Source organism: Castor canadensis, chromosome 1, assembly GCF_047511655.1.
Source record: "Castor canadensis chromosome 1, mCasCan1.hap1v2, whole genome shotgun sequence".
Taxonomy (NCBI): Eukaryota; Metazoa; Chordata; class Mammalia; order Rodentia; family Castoridae; genus Castor; species Castor canadensis.
In genome coordinates this window covers 197,188,853-197,211,073 of record NC_133386.1, presented here as the reverse complement: position 1 = coordinate 197,211,073, position 22,221 = coordinate 197,188,853, and the positions used below count along the sequence as shown (strand labels likewise).

Below are 22,221 nucleotides of genomic sequence, written 5' to 3'. Positions count from 1 at the left end.
ATGGCAGCCATGCAAGGGATGGAACCGAAAACACTGGAGGCTGTCACTGGTGTGCAACAGCTGGGGCAACCTGTTGCTGTGCACTCATATCTATGGAAAGGAATGACAAAGAAGTTCTTGAAAGGGGAGCCCAAAGTCCTTGGGGTGAGTCACTTGTGGATCTGAGAGAAGACCAGTGTTGTAAATGCACAACTGATCAAGCTAATATTAAATTCTCTGCCCCACTAGACTCATGGTACAACAAAGGGTCCTAGAGTCATCAGTGTTGATTTTGAGGACCTTAAGATATAATATTCTGTCACATCATGCTTTCAATTTAATTGTATTTAAAATCTGGCGAGGTCAGATACATTCTACATTGAGGATCTTCCAGGATAATTATATTTAACCTCAGTGTGGAAGAGCAGCTATGTGTGCACTAGCTGAGGTTCCCTCCGTGGGCCTACCTAGAAGCTGATGCTGCCACAGTATTCCTGTATCTCTCTGGTACATTTTCTTAGCCTACTTCTCAGAGGATGAAACATTTTTCCCTTCAACCACTTCCCTCTGGAGTCTCAGAAGAGGATGCCAAAAAGAAATTGAGAGCTTAAAGAGTGACAACTTAGGATAGGTTAAAGGGCATTGAATTTAGAAATTCAATGAAGCCCAAGCTTCAAACTACTTTTGAAACCATTCTTTTTTCCCACTATTCCTTTTATTTTTGGAAAACATTGCTATTTTTCATGATGTATGTTTATGTTGAAATATAGTATTATTTTTAATTTACTAATAAAGATTTTAAAATAAACTTTGCTTTTAGAGTAGTTTTATGTTCCTAGAAAAATTGAGAGGAAGATATAGATACATTGCATACTCCTCTTGCCCTTCACATACAGTTTTCCTATTATCACCTTCCCCAGCTAGAGTGTTACATTTGTGACAATTGATGAACTTCTGGTGACATTCCAATATCATCCAAAGTCCATAAGTTCATTTATGTTAAGATTCACTGGTCTTGTTGAATATATTGTAGGTTTGGAGAAATATACATTAACATGAATTCACCACTACAGTGTCATATGAAGTATTTCACTGCCTAAAAATCCTCCTTGCTTTGTCTGTTTTTCTTCCCTCCTCTTTGGTCTCCTGGAAACTGTTGTTATTTTATGGTCTCCCTAGTTTTCTTGTTCCAGAAAGTCATATAATTGGAATTATACATTTGACCTTTTAGGTAAGTTTCTTCCCCTTAATATACATTGCTTGTTCCATTTGTTTTCATAGCTTGGTAACTTATTTCTCTAGCATTGGAAAATATTCTGTTGTCTGAAAATATCACAGTTTTCTTATGCTTTCATCTATAGAAGGATATCTTGATTGCATCTCTACTTTGGCAGTTGTCAATATACTTGCTATAAAAATCTGTGTTTGGGTTTTGGGTGGCTATAAATTTTCAACTCATTTGAGAAAGCACAATTGCAGGATCGTATGGGAGTTTAGTTTATTTTGTGCTGGTAGAACAAAATACCCGAGTCTTGGAAACTTATAAAGGAAATAGTTTTTATAAGGATTAAATTTCTGGTGCCTGGAGGTTCCAAACAGCAGGCATTGGCATTCTGATGACAGTCACTTTGGCTGCATGACAATATTGTTGACTAGTGGAGAGGAACATGGTCATATGCAGAGGAGAACAAGCAAGTGTAGCAGCCTGTATTTATAACAACTTGCTCTTGGGAAGAAATTACCCATTCTTCCATACTAATTTCATCACTAACTTACCTCTTACCAGGCCCTACCCCTTAAAGGTTTTACCACCTCAACATTACCGTACTTGGGGCCAAACTTCCAGCCCATGAACATTTGGAGGAAAATTGAAACTCTAGCATATTTTTAAAGTATGTTTAATTTGGTAAGAAACTGCCAAACTGTCTCCCTATTTTGTGAACAGGGTCTCACTTTTGTGCCTGGGCTGGCCTCAAACCATGATTTCACCTATTCTTTGTCTCCTGTATAGTTAGGATTACAAGTGTGAGCCAGCATACCTGGCTCACTGTATATTTTTGATAAAACCTTTTGTCAAGTATCTTCTTACTACTGATGGTCTGTATTTTAATGTCTTGACAATACATTTTGCAGGACAGAAAATTTTAATTTTATATGAAATTCAGTTTAACCATTTTGTCTTCCATAGATAATGCCTTTAGTATTGTATTGAAAGAGTCATCATCAAATGAAAGTTCATCTAGATTTTCACCTGTGTTATCTTTTAGAAATTGTGTAGTGAGTTTTACATTTAGATATATGATTCATTTTGAGTTAATTATTGCAAAGGATAAAAGGTCTGTGTTTAATTCAGTTGTTTTGTGTAGATTTTAACCTGAAAAGGTTAAAATTTCTTTTTAAAAGCATTACTTTTAAAAAGCATTTCTTTTAAAAGCATTACTTTTTTTCTCCATTGTATTTCCTTTCACGTTTTCATTGAAGATCATTTTACTACATTTATGTGTGTCTGTTTTAGGCTGTCTATTTTCTTCCATTGTTCTGTTTTTCTATCTTTGCCACTATAATTGCTTCTTCTGTTTCTGTCTTCCAGTTGTGTCCCTAAATATTGTGCTTTCTATTCTGTCTTATACCTTTCCCTTTAAGATTTAAAACTGATTTTTTGATACCCACAAAATCACTTATTGGCATTTTGATAGGGATTTCATTGAATATATAGATGAAGTTAGGAAGAAATGATGTCTTCTAAATATTAACTCTTCCTATCCCTGAACATGGACTAGACTATCTCATTTCCTTAGTTCATTGATTTATGTCTTCAGAGTCTTAATTTTCCTTATAGATTTTGTACATAATTTGGTATATTTATACTTAGCAATAAATATAAATACACAGCACATCATTTTTAAGATTAGTAATTTAATAGGCATTGTGTTTTTAATTCAGTTTCCACTTATTACAGCATATGGGGAATATGTTGCTGCCTCTGTATTTACTTTGTGTCCTTCAGACCCACTATAATTTCTTATGCCAATTGTGTTTTTGTTTACCACTGACATACTACATAGACAATCATGTCATCTATGAACAAATCAATTTTTTTACTTCCTTACAAATATGTACACTTCATATCTTTTTGTTTTCTTAGAGATTTTTCTAGAAACTCTAGTGCAAATGTAGAAAGGAATGGTTAGGGCATAGCCTTGCCTTTCTTTTATCTTGGCACTTAACTTACTTTATTATTTATCTTTAAAGAAAAAATATTTTTAGATTTTGTTGTTTGTGTCTGTTTTGAATTTCATTAATTTATTCTCTAATATTTATTTTTCATTAGATTTAATTTTCTGTTCTTTTTCTAGTTTTCTAAGATGAAAACTTAGGTAATTGATTTTAGGTCTTTCATCTTTTCTTATACCTGCATCCAATCCTAATCTTTCCCCTCTAAGCCCTGCTTTCACTGCATCTCACAAGTTTTGATAAGTTGTTTTCATTATCTTTGAATCCTTTTTAATGCCTTAGAGGCATATGTACTCCAATTCCTCTATTTGGAGGCTGCTGTATTCATACTTTTCCCACAGGCCCAGAGCCCAAGGGAAGGTTATATTTGCTCTTCATTTTTCTTCATCCTGTATCTAATTTTCTTTCTTCAAGTTACTTCCCCTTGGTAGGACAACTGCTTGCTAATTCTTGGATCAATCTTATGTGAGCATTGGCAAATGAGAAAAACAGTTGAGGTAGAAGTAGCATCATAGGTATCAGAAAAGCACCCTGGGCAGGATTTGGCATATTCCTTCTAACCTTGCAATTACTAGGATAATGATAGATTTTCTGAGGGATGCTTTTGGTATGTTATTGTATCCACACAGTTCTTCATGCTTTTTTTAAAGTAAAAAACATCCAGAATTTCATCTAACTATCAAAAGAGAGAAAATGAGGACAACTTAGAGGTTGAGTGAAAGGTAACAGAGACACCATTTTGTGGCAGGTAATCTGTTTTTACTTTCTTTTTAATTTCTAGGTTGTGCAAATTATTATTGCCCTTATGAACCTCAGCATAGGAATAGTAATGATATGTGCCATAGTGCCATATTACGGAATGTATCCTGTTTCAGTGTACATAGGGTATCCAATCTGGGGGTCACTGATGGTGAGTAGCCTAACTTCTGACGTAGTGTTGATGATATAATATTGTCAATAACCAGAGTTTTAGAGAAATCATATCCTAACTCTATCATGTTCTTCTATAACTACTGTTCTCTCATATTTAAATGGCAATATCAACATAAAACTCACAGAAATTAGGTAGACTAATCATTTGATATATGAAATTAATATATATTGTGGCTGCATCTAGTGTTAGACTCCAACAAAATGACTTAAACACTGATAGCTTTGATCCCCTCACAAGAAGTCCGGTGGCTGTGACTTCCAGGGTTGATTAATTCAGTGGTGAAAGGATTTTCACTGAGGACTGCTGGCAGAGGAGATCTGACTTGTTTTCTTATCTCATTGATCATAAAAGTTTTAAATGCATACTGTCAAACCAAGTGTAAGCAAGAATAATGGAATTGCTACTTTTAATTTGGACTAAACAAAATTAATTTCTCTTGCTGGGAAGAGTTCACCCTGCTCTGAAGTAAACACAATCAGGGTTTTGTTGGCAAGAAAGAGGAGAAGACATGGCTGATACACAGACAATTTATAGTATCTAGCTCATCAACTCTCAGAAAATGGTTGTCCTAGAAAATGCATCTATGTACATAGCTCCACATATACTTATCAAAAGAGGACATCTAACATATTCTCTATAAAATGAAGCAACAGTTTGGAAATTAAATTAAAGAGTATGTTTATGGTTGCCCAATTTTTCATCAATTACCCTGTCTTCCAGAAACTTTATGATTAAATGCTTAAGAAAATTAGTTACTGTTGAAATTGATATAGTCATAAACTAATGAGTCAATTTTTAAGCCATTTTTGTATTATTATGTATCAAATGATTATTTTATAATTGAGTATTCCTTGGCTTGTTTATGTATTGAAAAAACTTTTTAAAATTCTGTAAGTTTTAATTGGTATAGAACATTCTTTTTATTTTCACACAATAAATAAAATTAAATTAAAATTGGAATTATGAATGTGTAGAAAGTCTAAGAGAAATCAAAAGAGGATTTTTCTGCTAATTATCAGTGTAAATTCAGTTCAAAACATTAAGTTTTATCTACTGGTGAAGAAAATAAAATTTACAGATGGAATGATGTTAGAATATGGAACCTATTCAAGTGTTTCAGAGTTTCCTTTCCACTTACCTCTAAGGTTGAGAATGAGATGGTTTAGAGTTTTATATAGTCTTGTTTGTTGTTTCCCTCTTCTCTTTACAGCAGAAGTTTAATATCTGAAGGATAAAACATGATGATCTACTTTTGGGAGTTGCATAGAACTTTCTATACCTCATGATACTAATGCCAGTAATAGCTTTTATTAAACACTTACTATGATCCAAGCGCCTACGAAAGATTGTCTAGATATATGTAATTCCACCTCAGTCTCCACAAACTGCTGAGGGAAAGTTTGAAATCATCGTTGCATAGATACAAATATTGAGTCTTAGAGGGTTTATGTAAATCGCTCAAGATGTATTTTAATTTTAAAAAGTGACCTTAAGTGTTTCTCCATTATCCATGACATTAAAACATATTCTATTGTGTTATGGAAAATATAATTCTTTATATCTTATCAATCATGTTTAACTGAATAGTAATTTTGAATTATTAAGTATCTCAGCAGCATTGAAAATAAATATAGCAATTACAGTATGATTTTTCCATAACTCCATTGATCTTACAAATTATAATGATATTTCTCTTATTACAAATATTTATACATTTGTATTAATTGGCTATCCATTATTATAAAAAATCCTGATTGATAGTGAAGTTATAAAGAGAAAAGAATGATTTTGGTTTACAGTTTTGGAGGTTTCAATCCTTGATTTTTTGGCCCATTGTTTTTGGCATAAGGTGAGACAGTACATCAAGGTTAAAGCATGGCCTTGACAAAGCTTCTCACCTCATGGTTGGGAAACCAAAGTGCTAGATGAGGAGGAGACAGATGAGGCGGTCCCACTCTCTCTGTCTTGGGAATACCATCATGACTCAGAGGCCTCTCACTAGGCTCCACCTCTAAAAGGTACCACTACAACCCAATAGTACAGAGTGAAGACCAAGTGCCTTTAACACATGGGCTTTGGAGGGACCCTCAAAATCCAAGCATAACACCATTTCAAGGATAACCCCAAATGTTCATGATTTATTTCAGAGTATATAATGGATGATTTCATCTGTTGCTCTTTTTCCAAAGGTGATTTAATTTACATGAATCTTCATGTCTTGGAATTTAGAAATGTTTAACACACAGATGGAAAATTTCCAGCTTTTTCATTAGTTCGGTCATTATGGTATCAAGACATAATTTTTAAACCTCCAAAATCAAATTTGGAAAGCAAACTCAGAAATCTATAGAGTTGAAGAGTATAAGGAGGTGATTCCAATCAAATTGATGCCAGCCATTTTAGCCAAATGGAAAGTAATTGCCAAATCTATGGAACCAAATAAATTTTAATCATATCTAATACAATTTAAATTTCTCCTTTATAATCATTTTATTTATAACATTTAGTAGGCATTTTACTTAGAATAATTTTAGTTTCTTTTGTTTGAATACCTTATTCAATCTTGGTGCCACATTAGCAACACTTCATTTTAGGAATTTGGAAGATTTATCTGTCATGGCCATCCATCACCTGTTAGATTTGTCTTAGGAAATTTGATAAATTCTCCTAGAGATCTTTGTGCTAGAATTCCTCTATTCTTTCTGGGAAAAGGAAAAAGTACTTTGCAAACTGCTGTGCTTCTTTTAAGATAATTTTTCTGTTTAACATACAAATACAGTTTAGGAGTAAATTTTAGTAGCATTATGATTTCCAATAATTGTTTAAACTTTTAAAATATGACATTTTCCTCTTATTACTAGTTTATTATTTCAGGATCCTTATCCATTGCAGCAGGAATAAGAACTACAAGGGGTCTGGTGAGTAATATTTATTTTATTTTGGTATTAAAAAGGAAAGGATTTAACCAAATATGCATTGCATGTGTTATGTTAGGGTGTAATCTTTGCATTTAAAAAATCAAGAGAACTTGTGTGTTTGACCTAGAAGTTTCTGTCTTCCCAAAATTGTAGTTAAACAGTTAGCTGGTAATAGGGTTCCTCACATGGGACTGAATATTGTGTGAAGGTAGTTACTGAGAGAAACTTTGTGCAGATACAGAGAATTCTGGGGAAGAAATGTCAAGTGGGGTCAGTCCAACCAAAAAGTTTGAGATACAGTCTATGACAATGACATCAGGTACTGTAGTGGCACAATATTTATTGGCTGATTGATTAAAATGTGTATTCAAATTGCATACAGAAAGGATTTTTGAGAAGCTCACGGTGAGCTAACTCAGAAAGAAGCAAACTTGACACCTCACCCTTACATCAGGATATCTGTCACAAAGTCAAAAAAAGGCAAAAGCCAAGATCTTACAAACACTGTACATGCTAAAGACCATATTTGAGTCTTCTTTGCTTCAAAGATAAGAATCAAACTCTGGAGTGTAATACACAGGGTGATTCTAAATCTAGACTCCAGTCTGCTTTCCTGCATCAACTTCAATTGCTGCCATTAAAAACTCATACATTTTCCTAAGCAATTTTAGTTCTTATGAAAAGTTAACATACTTTTACAATGAGAAGACAATATACAGAAAGTAACACACAACAGAGAGAGCTAATGTGCAAAAGGAATAGAGGCATGAGTAGCAAGTATCATTTAGCAAACAATGAGTGTTCAGAACCTGCAGCGGGGCATGTTAGGAGATGGATGGATGGATAGCACTGTCTAGCTACAGCACTGAAATCTCTGCTTGGAAATTTGGAGCTTTTCTCTTGTGCTCAGGGTAGTTATCTGAGGGATTTAATCTGGAAAATTACAAGATCATATACTTATTTTAGCAAGATATTGAATAGAAATTATTATAAGGAATGAGACAAGTTAGGACACTATGGAAATAACCAAGATAGAGAGGATAAAACATATTGGGAAAGAAATGAAGGGTTTGACATGTTAGATGGAAATACATCTGAGGATCCTGTTGAATTTTTTCATTGATTTTTATTCCTTTCTAGGTTCAAGGCAGTCTGGGCCTGAACATCACCAGCTCTGTGTTGGCCATGGCAGGGATCATAATAACTACACTCAGCTTGAGCATTTTCTCCTTAAATCACTATTTCTACAGCTGTAATTATAACTTAGAAAGTTGTTCCATGACCAAATATATCTTACTGGTAGGTGCTTCTTCTTTTCATGGGATGCTATGGTAGAAGCAAGTCTATTGAGCACTGGCTGTGACAAAAGCAACAATCACTTTTTTATAATTGCTGAATCAATTTGGGAAGCTGGAAGAGATTGAGCAGTAGACCAATCTTTTCTTTAGGAGTTAGATTTATATTGTTTCTCCTTTTTTCTTGTCTATATATGACGAGACCAAATTGGAAGAAGGTTCCTAGTTATAGAACACTTAATTCTTAGTAGTTGCTATGTTGGGCATTTTTGCATCATTTTTCTTGTTTATTTTTAAAACACTGGTCAATAGGCACTGTTATCCTTTCTAAAAATAGAGAGCATTCATTCTATGCCTCAGAGCTTCCTGACCCATGGCTCTCTAATAATAAGTGAAATTGTCTTGAACATTATGTTAGAAGTGGTGAGAAACCCAGTGGTCTTCTCACACCCTCAGATATTTTTTGCAGGCTAACCACTTTGACGCTACTGACACCTAGCTTTTGGCAAATTCTGTGTCTACTCTACATTTTGCTACTTTAATTTGTAGGCGGTAAAACTTCAAGTTTTTGTCTTTGGGAATTTGCAAAAGAAAAAGTTATTGTAGCACATCATAGGTAAAATGCTTAATTAAATATTTACTACTGGGAAGCTGGGTGGTCTGGGCTGTGCGGGATTGGGGCCTGGGATCACTTGGTCTCGGAGAGTTGAGAAGCCCGTGATGTGGGGGAACAGTGCCATTCCTGCCCTGAGGTCTGCTGACCCGCGCAGGCTCTGTGCGGTGGAGGAGTTCCCTGGTGACCAGCAGCGACAACAGAGTGACAGCGGGCGGCCCTGGACATGTGTGTCCTCCGAAGGTGCTGGGCTGCCCGGTGGGCACCGACGGAGGAGCCCGGGAGGCAGTGTTCTGCCCAAGCAGTCCTAGCATAGTCTGGCTTTGGTCCTGCCTGGTGCCCTGTCCACCATGGAGCTATGCACAGCCCTCGCTGAGACCGCCTGTTTGCATATCCACGGACGCACCTGTTCCTGCCGGGAGCTGGGAATCTATGACGTGCTGGCTTATATGCACCCGGACCTGCTGAGAGATTTCTGAGTGAACCCCCAGACAGTGCTGCTCCTGCGGGTCATTGCTGCCTTCTTCCTGGGTGTCCAGTATAGTCTCTTTGCATTCTTTCTGGATGTCTTCAGCCCAAACTTCCAGCCCTGACGATCACTGGCGCTATGCCTTCACGCGTATCTTCACTGTCCTGCAGTGTGCCACAGTCATTGGCTTTTCTTCTGGGCTTCTGAACTCATCCTGGTCCAGAAGCAGCAATATAAGAAGTACCATGGCTCCCAGGTCTACATCATCTTTGCTGTTAGCCTCTGCCTGGTGGAAGGAACTGGTGGAGCCTCAATCCTGGCCACTGCCCTACACAGGAAGTAGAGCAGGCCCTGGAGCTGCTGTCTGAGATGGAGGAAAATGAGCCCTACCCTGCAGAGTATGAGGTCATCAACCAATTCTAGCCACCCCCCCCCACACACACATACTCTAATACCAGCCAGACTTTCCTCCTTGACAGCCCCTTCCCCTGAGTCACAGCTCTTCTCACACTCAGCAGAGGTCTTTTCCCCAGCAGGCCTCACCACTAGGACCACCTTCATGAAACCTTTCCCAGGAAAGATTGTCTTTAGGGTTGTCCATGTGTCCCTGCACCTGAAAGCCTGGATTCAACGATTTTATGTAACACATTCTTCCCCTCGTGCTATCCTCTGTTCCCTTCCTGGTCACTAGTCATTATTCATCGGGGAGGATCAGACAAATTTCCTTCCCTCATGGGTCAGGGCTTTGGGACTGGGAATTTTCTTGGGTTGCTGCTGGTAGTGGAAAGTCCTAGAGAGAAGTGTCACCAAGGCACAAGGGAAAGGGAACTGTGCCCTACAGGCTCACTTCACCAAGCTCAGCATTTGTTCCACACCTATAACTCTGGGCTGACCCCTCATTCCTTCTTGGAGTGTCCCAGACTCAGGCTGTGCACTTGATGGATTCTTGTACTTTAGTCTTCTGGCTTTTCCTTACATGTTTTCTGATTTTCTGGGAAGAAGAAATTCCTTTTGGGGAGAAGAGCCATACTTTCCCCACCCTGCCGTGGCTTTGTGTGATTGGAGTCAGGCTGCAGAGCAGAACTGGGCAGGATAGTGAGGCCTCCTGGTGCCTCTACAGAATCAGAGTGAAGGAGACTCAATCTCTTCATCCCTTCATTTTTTAAAATGAGTGATTTTAAAAGGAAAAACAGAACCAGGCAACAGTAACTATATTATCTTTTTAAAATAGATACAAGTTTATTGTCATTTTTCAGAAATGTATCCCACCCCCTGTCGCTCTGCAATATTTGGACCATAGCTCCTTTCGAGCTCCTGGCCACCCCTCCCAGAGTCTCCCCCAGAAGAATGCAGCCTCTTTGTCATGGTTCCTTCCTCCCAGTCACTGCAGCTCCCTAGGGCCTTCCTGTGAAACCAGAGCCTTGTGGCTCCCAAAGGGCTGAGGACTATGGCCTGGCTGGCTGGCCAGCATGGTGCTCCTCAGGACTGGGGTACTGAGATATAACCTGGCCTCAGCTCAGGAACAGGAGTCAAGCAGGGCAGGAGTCTCCACTCTCCACGTAGGAATGCCAACCAGTGGCCCATAAGATTGGTATCAAGACAATCCTGACAGACTGACAGGTCTGGCAGTGGCCTTCAGACTCAATGTGTCCCCTAGACTGATACTTGGGGCTACAACTTGCTGCATGCCCCTCTTCCCTTCTGGAATGTACTTTGCTCTTACAGTGTGCTACTGGCTCATTCTTGCCTGGTCATCACTCTGGCTACCCCATTTTCTCTCAGTCTAGCTGCATTTTCTGCCCTGACATTTGAGGCATAAAGTAGGTGAAACTTGAGACATCTTCTTTGTGGACCCAGATGGCCAAGCTATACTAGCTTCTTTGGAAACAGTGTGTAGTAAAAAGAGACAGACTCCAATCACCTCCTGTGTTTATGGTGATAGGCAGTTGGAGAAAGAATGGAGAATGGATACAGCCATTGACCTGAGCCTACAAGGAGGCTATCATGTACCCATCCTTCTTTGTCCAGATTGATGGGGGAGGTCTGCATGGATGACTGTGTGGGTGAAGGCCATGTCTGCACACAAGTGATGTGATGCCAAAGTGTGTCCTAAGGAGACTCTCCTACTCTTCTAGACCCTTCTCTAAGGCAAGAAAGGCTGCTATGTGATACCCGAGCACAAAGCCAAGGAGCAAAATTAAGTCCGTTTTTCTGTAAAGTCCTGAGCTTGCCACTGGCATGTTTCTGAGATATGGCCAGCTCTCCCTGACCATGAGCATCTGAATAAGCAGACCAGAAGACAAGGCACCAAACATGCATGCCAAAGTGAATAGTCATCTCATGTGGATCTGGCCCTGGCCCTGTGGACCATGTCATGTGATTCAGAACCTGCTTTTTATTATCTTGCCATGCTTCTGGCCTTTCTCTTTTTCCCTTGCCATCCTAACACTGATAGTTTGTCATATAAATTCCTCTGATTTTCTTTTCAAGAAAAAAAATTAAAAGGCAAAACAAAACAAAACAACAACAAAAAGAAAACTACAAATAAGAATGTAAAAAAAATTTACTATTAATACTTTTATTGTCCATTCTTAACATGGCCACAATTTCTGGTATCTATCCCATATGACCTCCAGATTTTCACCTTGTTGTTTAATTATTTCATTCATAGTTTTTTCTCAAGTAAATATGCAGACTCAACATTCCATCTAACTTAATAATGCAGAGTCAAGTACATTGTACTTACTTCATTCCTAATTAATCCTGCATAGGTCTTAAGGACTACTTATTAGCACCAAAACAATCCCTTGAGGGTCTTTGGTAACCTAATTTATTCTTTGAGTTTTCTAACACTTTTTAAAGTAAACAATTATATTTCTTCCTATTCATTACAATTAAGATAAGAAAAGTTTTTCAGGGAACTTAATGTTTTTTCAAAGTCCCTGAGAAATTTGCAAATGCAAGAGTAGATTCTGGCACTTCCTGCCTCTAATTCACTGTCCTCAAGTTTGTTCTGCGTAGTAATCCTGAAGCACAAGATAACTTTCTGTTTCTGAAGATCGTCCACTCACAGACTATAGCAGTGCATGCATAGGATGGGGTTAAAACTCTGATATCGATTAGCTTCATAGGGCTGGCACAGGACCTGTGTGTTCTCAGAGCACTTCATACTTAGAAGAATTCTAAAAAGTCTGGTTTAAAGCAATGCTGTTGCTATCTTGAGATTATTAATATCTTTTTTAAAACAAGAGACCCTGTAATTATATAGCTTTATCTCCGTTCATCTCAGTTGCCCACTTCCCGAGGCCATGATGAGGAACTGCTGGTAACTGTGTGAGCCTTTCTGTCCTGTTGACTTATAGTGGAGAATGCTCATAAAAGCTTCCTTAGAGCTGAGGTGTCAGGCTTATCTCTATCTTGGCAGCTCCATGGTGAGTCCACAGATCTAGACGTCCATATTTTATGCCAGTCTTATAGTTGGCAATATGGTTGACATAAGAAGGAGAACAGCCCTCTAACTTCAAGAAGATCCAGTCCTCTTGGGAGAAAAATACATATTACAAAGTGTATAGTTATAAAAACAGGTAAGAAAATGAGATTTCAGTAAACGAAAGAGCACTTAGCATATTACCTGGAATCACTGAACTGAAATTGCCAGTGATTAACTACAGTTGACCTAGGACAATTGTAGTTTCATTGCAGCTTACAATACAATATGTGATATATTTTTCTGAAAGTGAGTGAATAAGTGACATTTAATAGGGCAAAACTGACTAAAAAGGGTGATGTATTAGGAGCCACATTCCCAGAGTCCTGGTCATTCTCTTTGGGCATGGTAATTAGTAAATATTTTGATTGTGTGATTTCCATTTCTTTCATTCTTTTGTTACATATATGTTTTTAGGATTTGGATGGTATAGTGCTCATTTTAAGTATACTGGAATTTTGCATTGCTGTGTCATTGTCTGCCTTCGGATGCAAAGTAACCTGTTGTAACCCTGGTGGGGTGAGTATTTGCCTTCATTTGAAGATTTCTCTAGTAGTTTTCAGTTGCTGTGTAATTACAAAGATCTTGGAGGCTTAACACAAGAAATGTTTATTATCTTTGAGTTTTATGGATTAAGATTCTGAGCACAATTTAGCTAAGGGTCTTCTGCTCAAATTCTTACAGTAGGGCTGAGATACGGTCTTATCTGAAGATTCTGTTCCTGTAGGGCTGAATTCATTTCCTCTCAGATTTAAAATTCATGACAGGGTACTTCTTTCAAGAATGTAGGAAAGCAAAGCTCTCAGGTTCTTTCATACTTTTTGAAAAGGCTCACATCATTTGGTTGGTTCATCTGGAATGCCTTTATTGGCACACTTAAAGTAAACTGATTTGTAATCTACTCACAGAAGTGATACCTCAACATACCCAAAGGTCCCATTCACTCTCAGTGGGAAGAATGTCACAAGAAGCTATGTCACCACCAAGTGTCATCTTAGAATTCTGCCTACCATAATGGCTGAAGAAAAGCTATTTTTCCATTCTTATCCCCTTGATTTTTCTCCATTATTTATTATAGTAAACTTCCTTGAGCTACTGAAGAAATGTCAGGATGAAACTTCTCTATCAGTTTATGCACACTTGGCCATTGTCTTACCCCAAAACTTGCAGCAGATCCTTCTGGCTATCATGCAGGAAGAATCTCATATACAGAGAGAAGGAAGTAGGAAATGCAAGGAGAGAAGAGATGACTAAAAGAGGACCTGTGAAGAACATGGCAGGTGTATCCTCAATGCATTGAGAGTTCCAGAGTGGGGAAGTAGCTAGTGAAACCCCGACAGCTACTCATTTAGCTTCATTACCCAAAAGCTCTGGAGCAGACACAACTCATAGTCAACTAATTAAATGATAATAATATGAGATTGTTGGGTGGTCACTTATATCTTTTACACCTCTTTGCCTTCTTTGGCATATCTCAAGCAACATCACATCTCACATTCCCACAGGTTCTGGCCAATAGAAAAGAATTATACTAAATCACATTACCATATTATTGGGTTTTACATTATTAAGGCATTAGAAGTGTGTCTCAGAAATTTTCAAACATTTTATATCTTCATTGAGTGAAGCATTTGTGCATGAGAGCAAATTTCTTAATAATCTTCATATCTGCTCTAGAGTAGTTACAGAGCTGAGAAATGTTGCTCCTGCTAATCTCCTATGTAAATGGAGAAGAGCAGTGGCCTGGAAGCATGTAATACAAGTTTATGTCTTCCTTAATCTACCACTAACCAACTCTATGCCATGTGAGTCTGTGGAAGAAGGACCAGAATTTTCCTTACTTTCTTGACACCTGCCATTTTGGGCCAGTGTTTTGTTTTGTTTTTTTCAGTGCTTTATTTGTGCCCAGAAAACCATGATTTGGATCTGCTGCTACCACTAGCAGTGCACACTATTTTAGAAAAGCAGCTCTGCATTTCCCATAACATCTTGGTTTACCCAGCTCACTGGGCTCCATTATCCACATGTAAAATCCGTCCACTCTAATACTCAGCCATAGCCATGGGAATCTCAGGTCAGATCAACCACTGAATGTGGACTAACTAGATTTAGCTTGATTTGAGGAGTGTCTGAATAGCCTGAATATTTATCTTGAGATTCAATTCAGAGATGAAAGTGTAGACTGTGGTAATGATGACAATATGTGGGTAGATAAAGGAAATCCTAAGGATATTTGGTGATCCTATGGCATTCTGATTGATTTTACAGGTTGTGTTAATAGTGCCATCAAATCCTCACATGGCAGAAACAGCTGCTCCTGCACCATTTTAAGAAGATTTGGTGCCACCACCAGATCAAGAAAAAAATGTTCCTGAAAATCTTTCCCGATTTTAATGCAAACACTTTACTTGAGAAAGTACTATAATCCAACTCTGATCTGTGTGTATAGGTCGGCGGGGTGGGGGGTGGCTTGTAAATTGGCAATCATGTTCTGATGAAACTTGGGAACTCATTCCATTGGCTCTTAGAGTATCAGGAGCAAAATAAATAAATCATGCATATAATTCTTCAACAGCATTTGAAAAATATTTTACTCACCCTCAGGATTTTATATAAGGGAGCTACACTTGCAGAGAAGTTTTCACAGCAGTGGGCAAAAGGAGTTACTGAAATGAGTTTTCCATGCAGATTACATATTTCTGTTTCCTTGTCTAATGTTCCTTTCATTTTTTTTTTTTTGCTTCTTAGGTGCACATTTTTACTTTTTTTCTTTCAAAAAGTTTAGTTTCATGGGTTTTCCTCCATCTTTTCGTATTTCTTTCCTTATTCCGTATAAAGTATCAGAAATACTCAGTGCTCTCTCTCTCTTCCTCTCTCTCTGTTTTTGTGTCTTCTGCTACTTTCTACTGAGTAAGACTCTTAATCAAACTTTGTATCCAGTGTCATATCTGTAAGTGTGCAGTACATGATATGTATGAAACACATACTAAAATATTTACTTTTTATTAAAAATCAAAAATAAAATAAAATTTGAAGCAGTATATTAAAGTGCTACCTACTTCCCATTCAGATGCAATATCAGATTAAGTAGACTAAGTAATGATGTCAGGAAATACAGTAACGTGAAGAATGGAACTTTCTATGCAATTGACCTTGGGTTTTCATCTTGAAAAGTACCATCCCTCTCATATGCTACTTTTATATTCATGGGCATACTACAAAATTTCTTTGTGCTTTATATTTCTTCTCAGTAAAAGAATAATAACATTACTAACTCATAGGTAGAGCACTAGTACATCGACTGTCATATATTGAGTCTCAAAAGTTTGCAAAATATATATATATATCTGCCAATGTCAGCTTATATAATAAAATTCTTATAACTTTTTATTCTTATCATTCACAGAGAAAAATGTAGTCCCAAGATGCTCCATTCAATAATGAGCTCAAAATTAATCTCGTGACTACTCTGTGATCAAGTTCCATACTAGATTTTTTAAAAATATATTCAATAAGTATAGACTTTTCAATGGAGGAGGCACTTCAGAAAGTTCTCTGTGGTTATTGTCAATTTTAACCCAGAATGGTGTTTTCCTTTGAAAATGTCAGGACAGCTTATTTTAATCCTCTTCAAGCTCCAAATATAGGTTCAGCAGTTACTGTCCCTAGCTCCCCTCATCTCTGGAATGAATGCTTCAGCTTGGCCAGAAGGGGCTGCACACCAAGAGAAGGAGAGGCACAGTAGCTAGGTGCAGTGGTACTCACCTATAATCCCAGCTACTTGGGAGGTGGAGGCACAAAGATCACAGGTTGGTGAGGCCAACCCTGGCAAAGTAAGCATGAACCTATCTCAAAGATATAATACAAACAAAAGGGCTGCAGGTGTAGTTCAAGTATAGAGCACTTGCCTAGCAAGAGTGAGACCCTGACCTCAATCAACACTATTAAAAAAGAAAAAGAGATCCACGGTGTGGGTTCGCTCAGGCTCCACACAGTGTCATCTGATGAGGTTTCTTAGCCCTGCTACCCTTACCAAAGTGCTTTGCCTCTTACTGATCACTTTTGGTAGTTTATTTTTTTCAACCTAGCATTTTCTCTAAAATTTGGTTTAAGATGGTGGATAGTAATGAAACCATTCCCATTTTTACCTCTAGCTCTGAAGTCATAAAATCTGTGGTCATAACAAGGCATGCAAGTGCCTTAACTTACATATATGTATGTATATATATATATATATGCACACACACACACATGTATATATAATACACAAGGTGTACTGAAGTTTACATAGAATGTATGTATGTATATTATGAGGAATACACAATTTTAATTTTATATAATAAATAAATTTCTATAATCTACATACATATAGACATGTACATTTTTTGTTGTCACCAAACCCGGGGCTTTACATATGTTAGGCAAGTGATCTATACCACTGAGATGCATCACTAGCCCCATATACTTTTTCTAGAGTTATAAAACTCTGGTAAGATCTACATGAATAGCTTCCTTCTTTTTTTTTTAGTAAAGATTATCTTTACCAATGCAATATTATGTCTCAATTAGAAAATTTAGTTATTACCAGTAAGTTATGCTATCTCAGTATTTTTGCTTTAGAACTGAAATGATTGGGAAAATGTTACAATTTTTGCTAATAAATGCACCATATACATACAACACAAATATTTACCTTTTAATTATAATCAATAAAACATTTTATAAGACTTATTTTAGTTGACCTAGTAAATGGAGAATTTATCTTTCAAATATTTTTATTTTTCTATTTGGAAGACATTTAGTTCAAGAAATTAGTACAAAGCCTTTGTACCAACTTATGTCTTCTCTGTTCTCAATTAGAGTGCCTAAGTCAGAGTCTATAATTTTTGCTAGTTTGGGTACATGGAAAGCCTCTACAAATACCGTAGAGTATATTCGCATATGGCTTTAATCTAAAAGCACAGGGTAAAATGTGACAAGAGAGGGAGCTGGCAAGAATGGAAGATATTCATACTATAATCTCTTCATAGCCCAAACCAGACAAATGGGGCATGCTAATTTCTGACCTGAACTGCTCAGGTCTATGCAAGTAACTCTCACTATTCCATTGGGTAGTCAAAAAAGACTTATCAATGTGATTAAGCTAGTTGCAAGACATTAGTAAAGAAACAAATCTTGGACTGGAAGTATGGCTCAAATGGTAGAGCACCAATTCTGCAAACACAAAAACTCAGTTCCATCAAATTAAAAACAAAGAAAGAAACTGCTGTTAGGGTTTGTCAACAGAGTTTAGATTCTAAGTAGTGTATCTTAAATCATGGTATTATTATCTCAACCCAGAATCAAAATCCAGACATTTTGGCATCCCCAGGAATAACTTTCATAATACATTTGAAAATGTATTCTATCTCAAAATATATATTTATTTAACAAATATGTATTGAATATATACTACACTGCAGGCACTGATGGAAATGTAGCCATGAACTAACTGAGCTATCTATGGCCCCATGAAGTCAGAATTGTAGCTGATTCTAGACTTCCTCTTCAGGCGACTTTAGCAATTCAAAACAGAGTGGCCAATTAAAAACAACAAGAAACACCTGGCATAGTCCTTGAACTTTAAGATTTCCTTATAATTGGCCTCTTTTCATCATTCTGAAGCCTCGCTGACTCACAAACGAAAAAGGACATCAATTTAATTTAATTTAATCCCTGAATTTTCAGGTTGTGTGTTACCTAGGCATGCAATACAATAATACTTAAAGGATACCAAACACAAAAGAATGCATGCTGTGTTACTCAAATTATAAAACATCAAAACCAGGGATAACTAAGTGCAGGTGTTAGAAGTTGAAGTACTGGTTACCCATGGAGGTGTTGTGGGTATAATGGAGCAAAAAGGCTGTGCCTTTGTTAAACACCAGTAGATGTTTGTGCCCTGTGCTAGAAGAATTAGCCAGAGACATGTTCTTATTTTTCAGCACAAAGAAGACTACCTGAAAGACTTGGAAAGCAGGTTCCTACAACCTCCCCCATTTCCAATTTCTTATCCTTTCCTCAGCTAGTGGTGCCATCCTCTGTCCTTGATATCACTTGTAGAGAAAAGGCAAGGGCAACGTCTGCACAGAAACTTGTCACACTACTTCATACACTGCATGCCTCATTAGTGTCTTGAATCTCCATCTGTGCATTGTGTGTTTTACTGTGATAATGAAGCAAAGGTTACTCTTCTCATGTATGTACTCTAACTTAGAGAAAGTACCATCCTGTTTGGGGCAAAAAGGGGCTCAAATGAGAAAGCTTTGAAGTATTATTTTTCAAACTCAGGAAACCCATGCTTGCCACAGCCACAGTCTAAAGAGTCATGTCAGGGCAGCTGTTTCTCTGAAATTCTATATCTAACATTTTAAACCACTTAAGCCCTTGTCTCACTTTCAAGGTGTTGGCTTTTTTTACATGTAAATTTTTATTAGGATATATTTATTATACAGAGAGGAGATTCATAGTAACAATTCCGATTGGACATATATTTTAAGTTACTTACATGCTGCCATTGTATCTCACCTTCAAGGTTTCTTAGTTCTGTTTCATATATGAAGTCTATCTACCATATACCATCACCTTAATCTCCTTCCTTCACTCTGTCCACTACTACTAGTGCCACCCCACACTGTACCTATTTTACAGTGTTGGTTTTCATTATTAATATTTAAGTTGTTGTTCAAAGGGGTGTAGTGTAGTTTGAAGTCAGGTATTGTGATACCTCCAGCATTGCTCTTTTTGCTCAGTATTGCCTTATCTATTCATGGTCTCTTGTGTTTCCAAATGAACTTTAGAGTAGATTTTTCAATCTCTGTGATGAGTATCATTGTGATTTTGATGGGAATTGTGTGGAACATGTAGATTGCTTTTGGTAGTATAGACATTTTTACAATGTTGATTCTGCCAATCCATGAGCATGGGAGATCTCTCCACCTTCTGTAATCTTCTTTGATTTCTTTCTTCAGTGGTTTGTAGTTTTCCTTATAGAGGTCATTTATATCTTTTGTTAAGGTTATTCATAAGTATTTGATTTTTTGAGGCTATTGTAGATGGAATTATTTTCCTATGTTCTTTCTCAATTTGTTCATTGTTGGTGTACAGAAAGGCTACTGATTTTTGTAAGTTGGCTTTGTATCCTGCTACATTGCTGAAGCTGTTTATGGTGCCTAGGAGTTTTTGGATCGTTTAGGTATAAGATCATGTCATCTGCAAATAGAGATAGTTTGACTTCTTCATCACTTATTTGTATTCTTTTTATTTCTTCTTCCTGCCTTATTTCTCTGGCTAGGAATTCCACGACTATGTTGAAAGGGAGTGGAGAGAGTGGGCACCCTTGTGTCATTCCTGACTTTAAGGGATATGGTTTCAGTTTTTCCCCGTTAAGTTTGATGTTGGCTACAGGTTTGTCATATATATCTTTTATTATATTGATGTACATTCCTTCTATTCCCAGTTTCAACAGAGCTTTTTAGCATGACATGGTGTTGAATTTTATTGAAGGCTTTTTCTGCATCTATTGAGATGATCATGTGGTTTTTGTCTTTGCTTTTGTTAATATTCTGTATTACATTTAATGATTTATGTATGTTGAACCATCCTTGCATCCCTGGGATGAAGCAGACTTGGTCTGATATGTTGTTGGATTCAGTTTGCCATTATTTTATTGAGGATTTTTGCATCAATAGTCATTAAGGAGATTGGCCTGTAATTCTCTTTCTTGGATGTGTACTTGTTTTGTTTTAGGATAAGAGTAATATGTGGTTAATAGAATGAGTTTGGCAGTTTTCTATCCCTTTCTAGTTCATGGAAAATTTTTAGGAAGTGCTGGTGTTAATTCTTTAAATTTCTGGTAGAATTCAGTGGAGAATCCATCAGGTCCTGGACTTTTCTCTTTGTGGAGACTCTTTATTGCTGCTTCAATTTCATTATGTGTTATAGATCTGTCTAGGTGGTTAATATCTTCTTGGTTTGGTTTTGGTCATATGTGTCTAGAAATTTGTCCATTTCTTCTAGATTTTCCAATTTATTTGAATATAGGTTCCCAGAGTAATCCCTGATGATTCCCTGGATTTCCTTGGTGTTTGTTATCTCCCCTTTTTTGTTTCTAATTTTATTAATTTGGGCTTTTCCCTTCTCATTTTAGTCAGATTTGCTAAGGGTTTGTCAATCTTGTTTATTTTTTTCAATGAACTGCTATTACTTTTGTTGTTGAGTTCTAGTTTTATTGAATTATGATCAGATAGTTTGCAGAGCGTTATTTCAATTTTCTTATATTTGTTAAGACTTGCTTTGTGCCCTAAGATATGATATATTTCAGAGAAAGTTCCATGGGCTTCTGAGAAGAATGTATATTGTGCTGTTGCAGGATGAAATACTCTGAAGACATCTGTCAATTTCATTAGATGTACGGTATCATTTAGTTCTAGTACTTCTTTGTTGATTTTTTTGTCTGGATGACGTATCTGTTGTTGATAGAGTGTTGTTAAAATCTCCCACTACCACTGTGTTGAGGTCTAGAAGTGGTTTTAGGTCCTTTAGTGTACGTGTAAACTTCATATCTTATGGTGTGCAATATACTGATGCTCTATCATTCTCTTTTCCTTTCCCTCTTTCCCCAAGTTCCACAGAATAGTTCTGCTGTTACATGATCATGTTTGTTTTTGTGTATATGTTTATTTTTGGATCTGTCTTTCACATATGAGAGAGAAAACATGTGACTTTTGTGTTTCTGATCCTGACTTACTTCACTTAATGTGATGTTCTCCTGTTTTTAAACTTTTGAGACATATTTGTGTTCATTTTATGATGGCTGAGTTATACAATTATGATTTATGCACTTTACGTGTTCCTCCAAATAAAACTGCAACCTTAAATCTACATCTCAATGTATGTTTTTTAAGGGAATCCTGGATTCACAAGAAAAAAATTGTATGCAAATAGATTATATACAAGGACATTCATCTGCAGATAAAACTTACTCAGAATTTGTCTATGCATTAACTTTTCTTTTCATGCCATACCAGCATTTATGTTCTTCTTCCTAGTTAAAAAAAAATTAAGGCAACCTCCAATGTAGAGCTTCAGTAAGGGTATTTTTTGATTCAACAGTACATATGTTCTTTCCCCACATTTGTAATTGTCAAGGAAATGCAAGAGCCTGAGTCTCCTTTTAGCCAAGGCTTTTGGTTAACCCTCTTACCTATAGCTTTTATTTCTGTAAGCCAATTAAAACAATATCACATTAAAA

The 22,221-nt window shown here is 36.9% G+C and overlaps 1 protein-coding gene and 1 pseudogene across 1 annotated transcript; both read left to right on the top strand.

Annotated features, from left to right (window-relative positions):
- On the top strand, positions 1 to 21,851 carry LOC109699163 (membrane-spanning 4-domains subfamily A member 4A). Its single transcript, XM_020183749.2, has 6 exons — positions 1 to 144; positions 3,995 to 4,123; positions 7,009 to 7,065; positions 8,206 to 8,364; positions 13,347 to 13,448; positions 15,198 to 21,851. Exons 1-6 carry the CDS (start codon positions 1 to 3, stop codon positions 15,258 to 15,260), a joined length of 654 nt encoding a protein of 217 aa, XP_020039338.2. The 3' UTR covers positions 15,261 to 21,851.
- On the top strand, positions 8,376 to 13,340 carry LOC109699162 (transmembrane protein 127 pseudogene; annotated as a pseudogene).
- Positions 21,852 to 22,221: the final 370 nt, after the last annotated feature.